The sequence below is a fragment of the Orcinus orca genome, chromosome 5 (genome assembly GCF_937001465.1).
Source record: "Orcinus orca chromosome 5, mOrcOrc1.1, whole genome shotgun sequence".
In the NCBI taxonomy this organism is placed as follows: Eukaryota; Metazoa; Chordata; class Mammalia; order Artiodactyla; family Delphinidae; genus Orcinus; species Orcinus orca.
The window spans coordinates 30457954-30473207 of record NC_064563.1 but is presented as its reverse complement, the minus strand read 5'-3'; the positions used below and the strand labels follow the sequence as shown (position 1 = coordinate 30473207).

The 15254-nt window shown below is 38.2% G+C and overlaps 1 protein-coding gene and 1 long non-coding RNA gene across 7 annotated transcripts in view; both read right to left on the bottom strand.

Moving 5' to 3' along the window:
• LOC125964464 (uncharacterized) overlaps positions 1 to 15254 on the bottom strand; it is a 129445-nt gene that overhangs the window by 45396 nt on the left and 68795 nt on the right. The window lies entirely within an intron of this gene.
• Positions 1 to 15254, bottom strand: part of CEP70 (centrosomal protein 70) — an 80059-nt gene that overhangs the window by 31888 nt on the left and 32917 nt on the right. For 4 of the 6 annotated variants that reach the window (XM_033404107.2, XM_049710096.1, XM_049710099.1 and 1 more), the window contains 4 exons: positions 11425 to 11481; positions 1711 to 1792; positions 1522 to 1610; positions 5 to 79 (listed from right to left, as the gene is read on the bottom strand). In XM_033404107.2, the coding sequence (XP_033259998.1) occupies positions 5 to 79; positions 1522 to 1610; positions 1711 to 1792; positions 11425 to 11481 (303 nt within the window). The remainder of the gene's footprint in view (positions 1 to 4; positions 80 to 1521; positions 1611 to 1710; positions 1793 to 11424; positions 11482 to 15254) is intronic. The other 2 variants (XM_049710098.1, XM_049710097.1) reach the window with 2 other exon arrangements.

Sequence of the window (15254 nt, the reverse complement as noted above, 5' to 3'; positions counted from 1 at the left end):
TTACTTGATGCTTTTCTTAAGGGCTTTCTCCAGCTTCTTCACCTGTTGTTGATAAAGTCTTAATTCATACTGTGTGGGCCTGTAGAAGATAAATCATGTTGAACGCACTTATTTTTATTTAATAAAACTATACTGTGAAGATATTTAATAATAAACAATAGTGTATACCCTGTTACTTGTCACAAATATGCTTAAAAATTCTTAAAATATTTCATGATTGCTGGGCTTCCCTGGTGGCACAGTGGTTAAGAATCCGCCTGCCACTGCAGGGGACACGGGTTCCAGCCCTGGTCCAGGAAGATCCCACATGCCACGGAGCAACTAAGCCCATGCACCACAACTACTGAGTCTGTGCTCTAGAGCCCGCAAGCCACAACTATTGAGCCCGCGTGCCACAACTACTTAAGTCCACATGCAGCAACTAAGACCCAACACAACCAAAATAAATTAATTAGTTAATTAAAAAAAAATTTCATGATTGCTAATGAGGTATTTATTGGCCATTGGGTTTCTTCTTCTGTGTATTCCCTGTTCAAAACTTTCTACCCATTTTTATTGTTATTAATCTATTACTTGTTTTTATAGTAAATTATCTCAAATGTACGGACAAGAATAGAGAATAGTAAGACAAATAGTACTGTGTCCACCCCTCAAGCTTTATCAAAGTTGAATAGTAATTTGTTTCAAATATTTTAACTAAAACATTATACATGTACTTAAAACTCCATGTGTGACCCTGATTACTGTCATTGCTCTCCTTCCCATACCACAGGTGACCACTATCTGAAATTCATTCTTCATTCTTCCCATGCATGTTTTATAAATTTTTACCTCATATTCAAATAACCATAAATTTACACATTATTATGTGGCAGGCTTTTAAACTTTATAGAAATGGTTTTTACTGTAGGTATCAGTCTCCTCTCCATTAAAGTATAAGATTTACAAGAACAAGGTATTTGTTTTGCTTATTATATATTATCCCAGAACTTAAGGCCATGTCTAACTTACAATAGGTATTCAACAAATATTTGTTGAATAAAAAAGTCTCAGCAGTGTGCATTCCTTATTACTCTCCGTTAACAGGTAGAGTGCCATCCTTTTGTGGTTGTATGATGTACATAAATAAACCTTTCTGTTGTATGCCATTTAAACTTTTTAATTCCCCCCCTTCCCACAACACAGGCATATGATGAGGTAATAAGACATTCTAAAGTAATTTGGAAAAAACAATTGAAATAAAAAATAAAGTTATTTGGGAAAGGGAAACCTGCTGGCATAAGACTGAATATATTCTGAGTTCCTACCCAGTTTTATCTTCTTCCTATTTTCTCACTTTCCTTGCCTATGTACGTATTTTTGCTCTTTCCATGATATGAGAGACAAATGACTAAAGTAAGTATGAGTATGAGGTCCCCAACATTAGTTTTAGAGTAAAGGGGACAGAATGATTTATTTAATATTCAAAATTCCAGTTTATGCTTAAATGGAAGTTAAATAAAAATGACAAGTTTCTCTCACCTGGTTTCCAAATCTTTTTGGAGATTCAGCTTTTCAATTAAAAGTGCATCTATCTTAGATTTCGATTCCTTGAGTTGATTCTGTAATGACTGCAACACATTTCATAAAAATATAGTTAACTTTCCTGGGAGATTAGATTATCATTTTGCTTTATAAAAAAAGTATTTATCAGTCATATAGTCCCCATACCATTAGAAGGCCTTTATAAGTGGGTGAAGCACTCAGACTCCTGTAGTCTTCTTCTGACTGACTTTCATCTTCTTCATATTGCCTATGAAAAGATACATGCAGTGTATTTATGAAAAAAAAATCTAGCTAACAAAAATCAAATCAACACAATAAGCGTTTGATAACCTAAACATGAACTAAAATTTAAGCTAAATTTCCTACTTATTCTCACAGAAAATGATATTAGAACATACTACTTACTACCTAGTGCTATAGTGTATATTTGTTCACTAATGCCTTAATTGGAAGGTAAGATCCATGAAGACCAGAACTTTGTCTTGTTCACCATTGTATCTCACTGCCCAGAAGAATATGGGGCATAAGAGGTGGTGAAAAAACACTTCTTGAATGAATAAACAAAGCATATTGTTTTTTCCTTCTAGTACTTTTAGGTCACAAAAATATCTATATCAAAAAATGCAGGGACTTCCCTGGTGGCACAGTGGTTGAGAATCTGCCTGCCAATGCAGAGGACACGGGTTTGAGCTCTGACCTGGGAAGATCCCACATGCTGCGGAGCAACTAAGCCTGTGTGCCACAACTATTGAGCCTGCGCTCTAGAGCCCACAAGCCAAAACTACTGAGCCCACGAGCCACAACTACTGAGCCCGCGTGCCACAACTACTGAAGCATGTGCACCTAGAGCCCAAGCTCTACAACAAGAGAAGCCACCGCAATAAGAAGCCCACGCACCGCAATGAAGACTAGCCCCTGCTTGCCGCAACTAGAGAAAGCCCGCGTGCAGCAACTAAGACCCAGCAACGAAGACCCAATGCAGCCAAAAATAAATAAATAAATTTATTTTTTTAAAAAATGCAGAGTATAAGTGGACAAGGCCACAGACTTAGTGTCCCTGATTCAAGTCTTGACATCACCATTAACCAGTTGTGTTATTTGGGTAGGTCAGTCTCTCAAAATTTGTTTTCTCATCTATAAAATAGATAATTTTATCTATTAATTAATTTTATCTATTAATTAATTGATTTTATCTATCAATTAATTAATTAATAATCTGATAATTAATTATCTGATAATTTCTGTCACATCTACCTCACAGAATTGGTGTTAAAAGTTAAAAAGATATCAAAGCATTCTGTGAGCTATAAAGCACTAGAAAATCAGTATTAATGTTTTTTAAAATCCTGATACACTTAACACAGGGCTGTCTGATACGGTAAACGCTAGGTACACACGGGCAATGAGCACTTGAAATATAGCTAATGCAACTGAAGAGCTAGACTTTTGATTCTATTTCATTTTTTCTTTTTTAATAAATTTATTTATTTATTTTTGGCTGTGTTGGGTCTTCGTTTCTGTGCGAGGGCTTTCTCTAGTTGCGGTGAGCGGGGGCCACTCTTCATCGCGGTGCGCGGGCCTCTCACTGTCGTGGCCTCTCTTGTTGCGAAGCACAGGCTCCAGACACACAGGCTCAGTAGTTGTGGCTCACGGGCCCAGTCGCTCCGCGGCATGTGGGATCTTCCCAGACCAGGGCTCGAACCCGTGTCCCCTGAATTGGCAGGCAGATTCTCAACTACTGCGCCACCAGGGAAGCCCAATTCTATTTCATTTTAATTAAAATTTAAAAACTGAAGCAGTGTAAAATATTCTTCTGTTAAACACGACTTTATTGTTTAGGACTACATACCACTACCATGCATCATGTTAAGGTATTAATGTTGTGGCCTAGCTGTGCACTGGGTGCGTGGGTAGTTTGTAGTACTATATACAAACACACCACCAGTCTAGTCAGTATCAAAGGACTGATTCAGTTAGAATGTTTTTTTTCCTATATACCAATATAACATTGTAAGGTGTTTGTTATGATACTATATTTATGGTGATGCCTATATAAATCATAATTGATAATTAATATAGTTATTATTTTAATTATAAGAACTAAACTTTTTTAGTTTAAAAAATAATTATGGACAGATTTTTAACAGAATCAAGTGGAGATGATAACATCTGAGAGTACAATAATTGGAACAGTAAAGAAAAGAGACTGAAAGAACGTATGCCACAAATTTCCTAATGAATGCTACCATAATTTGCTATAAAGAACTCTTACAATTCAACAATAAAAGACAAAAAAGTCAATTTAAAAATGGGCAAAGGATGTGAGTAGGCATTTCTCCAAAACAGATATGCAAATGGACAATAAGCCTATAAAAAGACAGTCATCATTAGTCCTTAGGGGAACACAAATCAAAACCACAATGAGATATCCCTTTAGGATATTCACAAAGTTGTGTCACCATCTCGACAATCAATTTTAGAACATGTTCATCACCCCACTGAGAAATACCATACCCATTATCAATCACTCCCCATATCTCCTCTCTGCCCTGAGTCCCTACTCCACTACAATCCAATTCCTAGGCAACCACTCATCTACTTTCTGTCTTTATGGACTTGCAGATTCTGGACATTCCATGTAAATGGAATTGTATATTTTGTGATGTTGTGTTGCAGCAGAGTAGGGGCTCAGGGCGGGGAGTGATTGCCAACGGGGTTTCTCAATGGGGTGATGAACATGTTCTAAAATTGACTGTGGAGATGATGACACACTGTGAATATCCTAAAAATCATTGAATTGTATGCTTTAAAATGGTGAATTTTATGGCATGTGAATTATATCTCAATAAAGCTGTTATTTTAAAAAGTTGTTATATAAAAAATCTTTTAGGATAATAAAGTAGATGACGATAGGACGCATTTTCAGCAAATACATAATGAACATATTAAGAAGTTTCCTTTCAACAGTCAAAAAAGAATTAAAGTCACCAAAACCAAAATTAACCATACAACAAAAACTTTTAAAATAATTTTTTAGCAAAATCTGAGCTTATAATTTTGGCCACCTATAAAACATTTTGAAGTGTTGCACAAAAACAGAAACTGTCCTTACATGAAACAAATTATTTGTTATGGAAATTTTGTTGGAAAATTATGAGAAAACAAAAGTTATTTTTATAAAAAAGTGAAAGATCTTCAATTAAGCCCATGAACAACTGCCTGGAGAATACAAGATCTTTCTTATAACATCAAAGATGAACTGATTTAATTTTAAAAACTGCAAATACGTTTCTTTATCTTTAGATGAATCATATCTCAATTAACACTTTGGGAATGTTCTGTCTCAGAGGACTTCCAGATTTACCAAGAAATGTTGACAATTTGAGGTCTTAAAATAAAAATATCACACTTATGGTGTGTCTTTGAATTTTACATATCTATCAAAGAAGAATTTCAGCTAGATATGAAAAAATCATTTTTTTCCACAATGGAAGGTGCTCTAGCTTTGTAACGTCAAAAATCCAGATTTACTGGAATGTTCAAAAGACTGATGTTTCTCATTGCTTTGTTATACTGTATAATACATATTAGAAATGTGCTCAGTTTTCTGAAGCAGATTATGACAGTGTCATGAATATAGTTGTTAAAATTATACAGCACCTGTGTAAATACTATACCAGTTTGCAGAACCACTGAAACAAAATGACTTTAACAATCTTGTGTTTTTTGCCAATGCTTATTGGTTGAGCCATGGAAGGGTTACAAAGACTAACTGTACTGTTAACCTGGATATTAAATAAAATATATTAAAATGTATTTCATTGGTTTCTTTTTACTTTTCAACTTGGCTACATGAAAATGCGAAATTATATATGTGGCTTGCATTACATTTCTATTCGAGACAGCTGTACTAATATATCCCTCAGACCTTCTTCTAAAACACATGCTAGCCTTGAACAAATGACCATTTTAGGAAAGATGACTAAAATAAGGATGACTGAGTAGCCTCTATATAACAAGTACTAAAATAGATGTTTTATACAAACTATTTCACATTTAACAGGTGAGGAGTTTGAGTAGTTATTTAACTTGCTCAAAGTCACGCAAATAGTTAGTAGTAGTAGTGAGATTCAAATTGAAATCTCTCTGGTTCCAAAGCCTATGCACTCACATCATTCCCTATATATACTCTAAAATACCTGCCACTATGGCTATACTTGTTCTCAAGAGAAACCTAATATATGAATATAGTAGAGGAGACCAATTTTAAATGTATGCAGACCTAAAGGGAAATGAGTTTCAGTAAAGAATCCTCACTTTCTTTTCCTGTAGTTCTTTATTTAGCATTGACAGATTTTGTGGTTTTCTTGAAGTAAAAACATAATTCTAAGCATCCACAAACTCTCATTTGGACATGGGATCCCCACAGCCAAATTCCTCCCACCCTTTCTCCAGTGGCCTCCAGAAGCCTCAGGAGGGACCCAGTGTTGAAGATCGTGCTCCTTAGGGGTAGAGAGAAAGAGCAAAACTAGAGAAATCCTGTGTTTTATTCTCTTCCCTAATCCAAACCATGTTCAGTCAGAGGTTAATCTCAAATCCACCTGCCTCCATTTCCCAAGACCAATTTAAAAATTTCTATCTAAAAAGAAGGATGGAATTAGACAAGGGGACTTCACTTTACTAATTCATTATAGAACTATTTTCCTTGGGGTAACTTTCCAAATGTCTCTGACATCTCAGAAGAAATTCAATCTGAGGCCTGTAGGTTTTATTCCTACGTTACTTTCCTTGGCTCTTTAATCTATCTACCAAGCCAGGGAAATACTAATAGAAAAAGCCAGCAATATATTCCATGTAATCTACAGTGATATATTAATCTATATTACCATATAGTGATATAGTAATCTACAGTGATATATATTTCTGGGTAAAGAAAAGTAGGTAGGGGCTTCCCTGGTGGTGCAGTGGTTAAGAATCCACCTGCCAATGCAGGGGACACGGGTTCGAGCCCTGGTCCGGGAAGATCCCACATGCTGCGGAGCAGCTAAGCCCGTGAGCCACAACTATTGAGCCTGCGCTCTAGAGCCCGCAAGCCACAACTACTGAAGCCCACACGCCTAGAGCCTGTGCTCCGCAACAAGAGAAGCCACCACAATGAGAAGTCTGCACACTGCAACGAAGAGTAGCCTCTGCTCGCCACAACTAGAGAAAGCCCGCGTGCAGCAATGAAGACCCAATGCAGCCAAAAATAAATTCAATAAATTTTTTTTAAAAAAGTAGGTAAAGTAACAACATAGCTGAGAGCCTATCGTTTTAAAATTTACTTTTCCTCTATTTCAGAGGTTACACCATGTTTGCAGTCTTCTAAGATTTCCAACTGCTTAACACTTGTATTCAAATATCTGCTGCCTTGATTGCAGCTTCCTTTGCTTTTCCTGAGTTTTCTCATGTATGGAGACAGAAAGGAATACCAGTCCATAGTATTCAGAAACTGCCTTTCATGAGCTCTCTGGAGGCCTTCTCAAGCCTGCGCCCTAAAATGAGGGTCCAGATGGTGTGCCATAGGTGTGCTGTGCAAAGGGATTACAAAGGTGCCAAGATATTCATCTCTCTCAGCCCTCAGGACAACTGGACAGACCCCAGTGTGGTACACAAACATCACTTTCTGTGTTTCATGATGAGAAAAACTTTGGACAACACTGCCTTTAAAAAGTGGGTGTTTGGGGCTTCCCTGGTGGCGCAGTGGTTGAGAGTCCGCCTGCCGATGCAGGGGACGCGGGTTCGTGCCCCGGTCCGGGAAGATCCCACATGCCGCGGAGCGGCTGGGCCCGTGGGCCATGGCCGCTGAGCCTGCGCGTCCGGAGCCTATGCTCCGCAACGGGAGAGGCCACGGCAGTGAGAGGCCCACGTACTGCAAAAAAAAAAAAAAAACCCAAAAAAAAAAAAGTGGGTGTTTGGGCTTCCCTGGTGTCGCAGTGGTTGAGAGTCCGCCTGCCGATGCAGGGGACACGGGTTCATGCCCTGGTCTGTGAAGATCCCACATGCCACAGAGAGGCTAGGCCCGTGAGCCATGGCCGCTGAGCCTGCGCTCCGCAACAGGAGAGGCCACAACAGTGAGAGGCCCACGTACCGAAAAAAAAAAAAAAAAAAAAAAAAGTGAGTGTTAAACAGAGGGCTTCTACCTCTGCAAGAGGCCCATGTCCCATCTGTCTTCCTCCTTTGGTCTTGCTCCCCTAGCTCTACAGGTGTATACGTCCTCCTCCTGTGCTTCCTGTTTATCCCACTTAGGCCTCCAAATCACAGCCCATCTTCCTTCATTTTCCCTTCTCTTTCGTCTTTTTTTAGTAATATAATACTTGTCAGTTAATTCTACACCCTCCTTTTAGAGTACTCCTGCTTCTTCAGGTGATACTAATACCCTATTTGCAGATCTCAAAATCCACCTTGAAGTTCCTACAATCTATCAAGTTAGTATTTACTCTTAGAAAAAAGACCGATAAACTTTGTTCAGTCAATGAACTATGAAAAACTCTCCTCAGGGCAGACTCTTCATCACTGCAAAGTATAAGTGACTTCTAATTTTCCACCTGTGAGAACATTATGTATAATGCAGCCCCTATTTTCTTCCTGTATCCTTCTCCCTTAATGAGACATTCAGTCCAAGTATCTGACCTGAGCGTAGTTTGCACCGGCCAAAGTATTATATTTCACTTCAGCTAGACCAATGATGACAGGATTGCTAAGCAAAAAAGTAATTCCTTTCCTCCAAGGTCCTCATTCCTCAATCCCAGATTTTCACTACAAATTCATGACAACCAGATTCAACACCACCCCCCACCAATGGCCTCAATCCTTTTATTATTTTTAGTCAGAGAATGCCAGTTTGCACAACTTCAGAGGCAACCTCTCACACCACATTCTACACAAGACATTTCAATGATGGCTATACTAAATCTTCTCTACTCTTACTACAAATCCCAAATGTTCTCTCTTCATCATCTAGATTGGTGGTCAGCAAACTGTTGCCTGTGGGCTACATCTAGCAGGCTTTTTTAAATTAATGTTTTACGGAACACAGCCATGCCAATTCATTTACTTATTGTCTATGGCTCATTTCATGCTACAACAGCAGAGTTGAGCAGTGGTGAGACTATACAGACTAAAATGCCTAAATACATACAGTCTGGCCCTTTACAGAAAAAAAGTCAACCAAGTCCTGAATCCAGATTACAATTTATTAAAGATATAGAGCAAAGGTTTCAAATAATATTCAGCCTGGACTGTATAATATGTTGTAGAGCACTGAGTTTTAGTTGCAAACATTAAAAGTCTGATTTCATTTATAAACCTAACATTCTAACTTCTCAAAAAAGCAGATTTAGCTACAGTGGGCTCACATTCCTCACAGAGTGTACAGTTTAACTGCCCCCTTGAGACTGATGGTACACAGCTCTCCAATTTGCCACAGTTCCCACCTAACCTGCTTTACTCATTTTCATTATTTTCCTGATTCTGCAAGCTTAACAGTTTACAACCTCTCAAATGAAATTATTCATTTGCCTTCTCTTTACTCTTACATACTATGACTGTTCATTTTAGGCTAGGCTATGGTACCCTGCTACTTGGTCAAACACCAGTTTAGATATGGCCATAAGGTATTCTTTAGATGTGATATTTAAATCAAGAGACTTTGAATAAAACAGATTACCCTTCATAATGTGGGTGGGCCTTGTGCAATTAGTTAAAGACCTTAAGAGCAGAGACTGAAATCTTCAAGAAGGGAGGTATTCTGCCTTCAGGTTGCCTTCACCCTCAACACTGCAACATCAACTCTTCCCTGGGTCTCTGGCCTGCATGCCAGCCTCACAGATTTCAGACTTGCCAGCTTCACAATCGCATGAACCAACTCCTTTAAAATAAATATCTCTCTGCATATAAATGTACATTCTATTGGTTCTGTTTCTCTCTAGAACCCCACCTAATACACATACCTACAACCTCATCACCAGCTTTTCTGTATCAAAGGAAAAAGCGCCTTCCTTCTTTCCAAGGCAAATGATGTCTTTTTGTTCATTTATAGCTCACTCTTGGTCCTGTATGAAGCCCAGCCAAACTGGCTTATAGTACCATAAAAAAGTCTACTCCCTTACATCTATGAACTTTTGCTCAAAGCATACAAGCAGTGGGGTTTTTTTGCCTTTCTGCTTTCCCAAATTTTACTTATTCTTCAACCTCAAGCACAACCCCCATCTGCTTTGTAATGGCTTTCCTGGTTACTCCATCTAAAACAAATTTGCTCCTGTTATCGACTCCTGTATTACTTACTGTCTGTACAGTTTTTAGTAATTACTCTATTGTGACATTATGCCTTAGTGTCTTTTAAGTCTCATATTATTTTTAACTATTAATGTGTTTACATTTAATTTCCCTTACTAGATTGCAAACTCCTGGAAGCTAAGAATTGTGTTCAAAACGTTGTCCTAGGGACTTCCCTGGTGGTCCAGTGGTAAAGAATCCAATCAGCCTTCCAATGCAGGGGACGCAGGTTCGATCCCTAGTGGGGGAACTAAGATCCCACATGCCGCAGGGCAGCTAAGTCTGCGTGCCTCAACTAGAGAGCCCATGTACTCTGAAGCCCACGCGATACAACTGAAGAGAGAAAAAAACCCAGCACGCCACAACTAAAGAGAAGCCCACGCACCTCAACGAAGAGCCTGTGTGCCGCAAAAAAAAAAAAAAAAAAAAAATCCTGTATGCTGCAAGGAAGAGGTGATGCAGCCAAGATAAACAAACAAACAAAACTTTGTCCTGTCTCTAGAATCTATCTAACACTATGCCTACCATCTAAAAGACACAGTTTTGAAAATCAGAAGGTCCCTGAAGTTAATTGGTATAATACTACTTTCTGAATAGAACAAAGCAAGGAGTTGCTCTATCATTAGTTGTTCTCTTCTCATCTTCCCTTCCTTCCTTTTTCACTTCTTTCTTCCCTTCTTCCCTCCATCCCGCTCTTTTTTAAGAGTCCCCAAGGTGCTAGAAGGAATCAGCAACCAGCACAGCTCTGCCATCAGTCCTACTGAGTTTCTGGAGTCAGTACTCTTGGGGCAAGAATACTAGACAATGTACGCTTAATGAAAGCAGATATGCTTAATGAAAGCAGAGAACTTATCTGCTTTATTCTAGTTTATCTATTTTATCTGTTCAGTAACAAAAACAGAACTTGGCAGAAAGTAGGTGCTCAAATATTTGTTAAAAGAACTGTTCCATTTATAAACAATGAAACAGAATAGCCACTGTTTTAATGACTATATTAAAGCACTTTAGATTATTTGGCCTTAGATATCTTTCAGCTATTTTTGGTTAGTCAAAGACCATTATTTTTAAACTTTACCATTATTTCTTTAATCAGAGGCGACAACTGTGTTTTACTCTATATACTTGATTTTTCACTATGACATTTAATCTTTATCTCATATAAATCTGCATACTAATTAGGCTGTACTTTGGCAGGCAGCTAATCCAACCCTACACACTTTGTGGATATACTCAGTAACTATCTAGTGGTTAGATGACATCAGTAGAACAAATTATAATACTTCAACAAAAGAAAAATACTATTTCTTCTGTGACCGATACTTTGGTGATTATTAAATATACATATTTTAATATAAATGCAACAATATACTTTAACATAAGTGGTAAAGTACAGTCTTGAAGATCTTTATAAAAAAAGAAATTTGTAGTTAAACATATTAGGTAAATTACACATATATCAGGTAGATTTCCAAAGTATATTTGTTTCAAAAGCCCATAGAAACTTTTGTTGTAATTCATGACTCGATAATAACTTTAAAAATTGTAATACAGGACTAGTCGTACCTTTGTTTATGAAATTTTCTAATTTTAGATTCATAGTAATCAATTAGGCAAAGCAACCTAGAAAACAGATAAGTTGAATTATTTTCAAAATGTGGTATTGGAACATTTACTATTCTCTCTATACAATTTCAAATTACAGTGATAAACATACATGTTATCTGCAAATTTATAGAAAATTTAAGTGATTTTTGCCAGAAGTAAGTATCACACTATGCCATATATTTTAATTTTAATGTATATATTTTTAAATAACCACAGACATTAAATCTCAACACATTAAATGCATATTGTCCAAACAGTTCTACCTCTAGCAATCACTCCCACAGAAATACGTGCCTAAGGCTGTAACTCAAGATGAACGAAGTTGCTTGATGCGCCATTATTTATGAGTGAAAACTCAGATACAATCTAAATATTTGTCAACAAGGGAAAAGTTAAATAAATAATGGCACATCCATATTATAGAAAATGAAGAGGCACGAGAAGAGACAATGTAAATTTCTACATCCTAATGCGAACTGATAAGGTTTAAAAATGTTGCATAGCAAAATGTATAATATTACTCTATTTTTTTAGGAAAATAGTTATAAATGAATCTGTATATGTATTGAAAATGAACTCTATGGGTTCTTAGCTGAGGGGTAATACCACAGCTAGGGGACAGTGTTGGTTGTCACACTGAATAGTTGGGGAGGGGGCGACGATGCTTAAAAGTTCATCGATGAACATGATGAATGCTCATCATGCCCTACACAATGAAGAATGGTCCCACCCAAAAGCCAACAGCACTATTGCTGTGAAACACTAGGAAGGACAAAAACCAAACTGTTAAAAGTGGTATCTCTGGGATGTGGAAATTAGGAGGGGTAAGCAGGTCTATAACATTTTACTTTACATACTTTTATACTGTTTGAATTTCTAAAAGCACATATTGCTTTTGTAATTCAAAAAATCCTCAAAGAAAAATAAAATAACACTATACTTTCACATATTATTCTTTTTAAAGCAAGAATGTATAGTATTTCACTCCTATCTTGGGAAACTTTTTTTTTCAGAGCTAATTCAACCAACTGTGCTTTTAATATCATAACTTTCCGGATTACCCTTCCTCTTCAACTTTCCCCATCCCAACACGTACCAGCTTTCATATTATCCTGCAAATATGCTTTAATTTCCTTTATATACTTCACAAGCCCTCTCACCCCTTCCTTCCCCCATGCTACCATTCCATTTCTATCTTTTTCCTTCATAGCAAACTTCATTCATCCTGAATGACTGTTACCTCTACCTTCAATAAACTTTTAAAGAGGACTTATCTTACCAGGAATTCTGAGCAAATAAGACAGTGGGAAGGCAAACACAAACCAATGAGGTGGCATGTAACACTTCTTACCACCCTCTCCTTCTTCAAACACACTTGTTCCTTGGTTAGCCTGACACCCAAATGTAACTCCTCTTCTGTCTCTTCTTTCTCTCTCTAAATTTTAAAGTTCTCTGGAGTTCAGCCTTTCTAACTGTAGGCCTGATATCTGTCTGTGGCTGACATAAAGTACCTAATGTTCGTAAATGAACCCATTATCCTCCTTCCCCATTCCCCAAACCTAGCTTGAAATCTGGCTATCTTTGACTGCTCTCCTTCTTTCAACATCTACAGTCAGTCAGTCTAGACAATTCCTGTCCATCTCTGCAGTATCTCTCTCCTTTCTTTTTTCTTTATAGACCTCTGTTATCTACCAACTAGACTATTAAAACCGATCACTAATTTTGTCTGTCTCTGGGTTTAATTTCTTTGCTCATAAATCCTGGGCTTTTTTAATCCTGCTACACAGAAAGTAGAACCTAAACTCTTCAGCCTGGAGTTGAAGCCCCTCAAAGTTTCAGCACACCTTTCCTTCCATACTGTCTCCTAAGATACCATCACCTTGTGCACCCTACGCTCCAGACCTCTAGGACTACCTGGACTACTTGCCACTCCCAAATACGTTTTGTTTCCCAGACACCATATTTCTCTAACTAGAATACCCTTTTCCTCATTAACGTCTATTAAAACTCTACAATTCCTCTTGGACATGCACTAGAACACAGCAGGGAATGACACGGAGTCTTTGGCTTCATTGAGCTTACAGCATCATGGGGAATACAGATGCCAGAACAAATTAATACAAATGTAATGAGAATTACAACACACAAAATTCAAACTACCATCAACTGCTCCCTTTAAGGAACATGATATGTCTTCCCGTCTGCAAATAAATTTTAAAGCATTCGTCTAGGACTTCAACACACCTCAGGAGAACTGTTCCTGGGTATTGCATATTTACTGTTATGACTGTGTATGGAATTTTCCTCCCATTACATTTTCTGCTAGGTTATTATTGGTGTAAAACAAAAGCTATTGATTTTTATAGATTTATTTTGTAAACTGGACACCTTATTAAACTTTTATTTTTTTATTTTTATTTTTTTTTGCGGTACGCGGGCCTCTCACTGCTGTGGCCTCTCCCACCGTGGAGCACAGGCTCCGGACGCGCAGGCCCAGCGGCCATGGCTCAAGGGCCCAGCTGCTCCACAGCATGTGGGATCTTCCCGGACCAGGGCACGAACCCGTGTCCCCTGCATCGGCAGACAGACTCTCAACCACTGCGCCACCAGGGGAGCCCTTTTATTGTGTTTTAAAAAAAAATTCTACAGTTCCTAATAATCTAGTTTACAAGTTACCTCCTTCATGAAGTCTTTCTGGTCATCCCCATCTTTCTCAGTGGAAACTAAGCTTTCCTTATGCCACGCCCAGTTAGTATCCTGTCTGCCTTACCATTACAGCACATACCAATGTGCCTTTTATTTTACTTACCTGAGTATGTGTCTATCTACCCAACAAGCTATCAGGTCCATAAATGCAGCAAACATCGCTTTACTCATCTGTGTATGTCCTATACTGTTTTGTCCCAATGCCTCTGTAACTTTTGACAATAGCTGTAGTGGCTACAACTGATGCATTTTTATATAAGGGTTAATTCACAATTTTTAAGTTCTGTGCTCAAACTGAAAATTTGTTTTATTAAAAACCAAATAGGGCTTCCCTGGTGGCGCAGTGGTTGGGAGTCTGCCTGCCGATGCAGGGGACGCGGGTTCGTGCCCCGGTCCGGGAGGATCCCACGTGCCGCGGAGCGGCTGGGCCCGTGAGCCATGGCCGCTGAGCCTGCGCGTCCGGAGTCTGTGCTCCGCAACAGGAGAGGCCACGGCGGTGAGAGGCCCGCGTTCAGCAAAAAAAAAAAAAAAAACACCAAATGAAGTGGAGAATCTCTAGGCCATCAGACAAATTCACACCTGAATTAGCTTGACTTCATCTGGTACTTGGTAAGTTTTCTCAATGCTTCTCTCCCTTTTGCTTGCCCTCTCACTCATTCAAAGTGCCTGTTATGGCTTCCTAACTTCAGACTATACTACAAAGCTACAGTAATCAAGACAGTATGGTACTGGCACAAAAACAGAAATATAGATCAATGGAACAGGATAGAAAGCCCAGAGATAAACCCACGCACATATGGTCACCTTATCTTTGACAAAGGAGGCAGAAATGTACAGTGGAGAAAGGACAGCCTATTCAATAAGTGGTGCTGGGAAAACTGGACAGCTACATGTAAAAGTATGAGATTAGATCACTCCCTAACACCATACACAAAAATAAGCTCAAAATGGATTAAAGACCTAAATGTAAGGCCAGAAACTATCAAACTCTTAGAGGAAAACATAGGCAGAACACTCTATGACATAAATCACAGCAAGGTCCTTTTTGACCCACCTCCTAGAGAAATGGAAATAAAAACAAA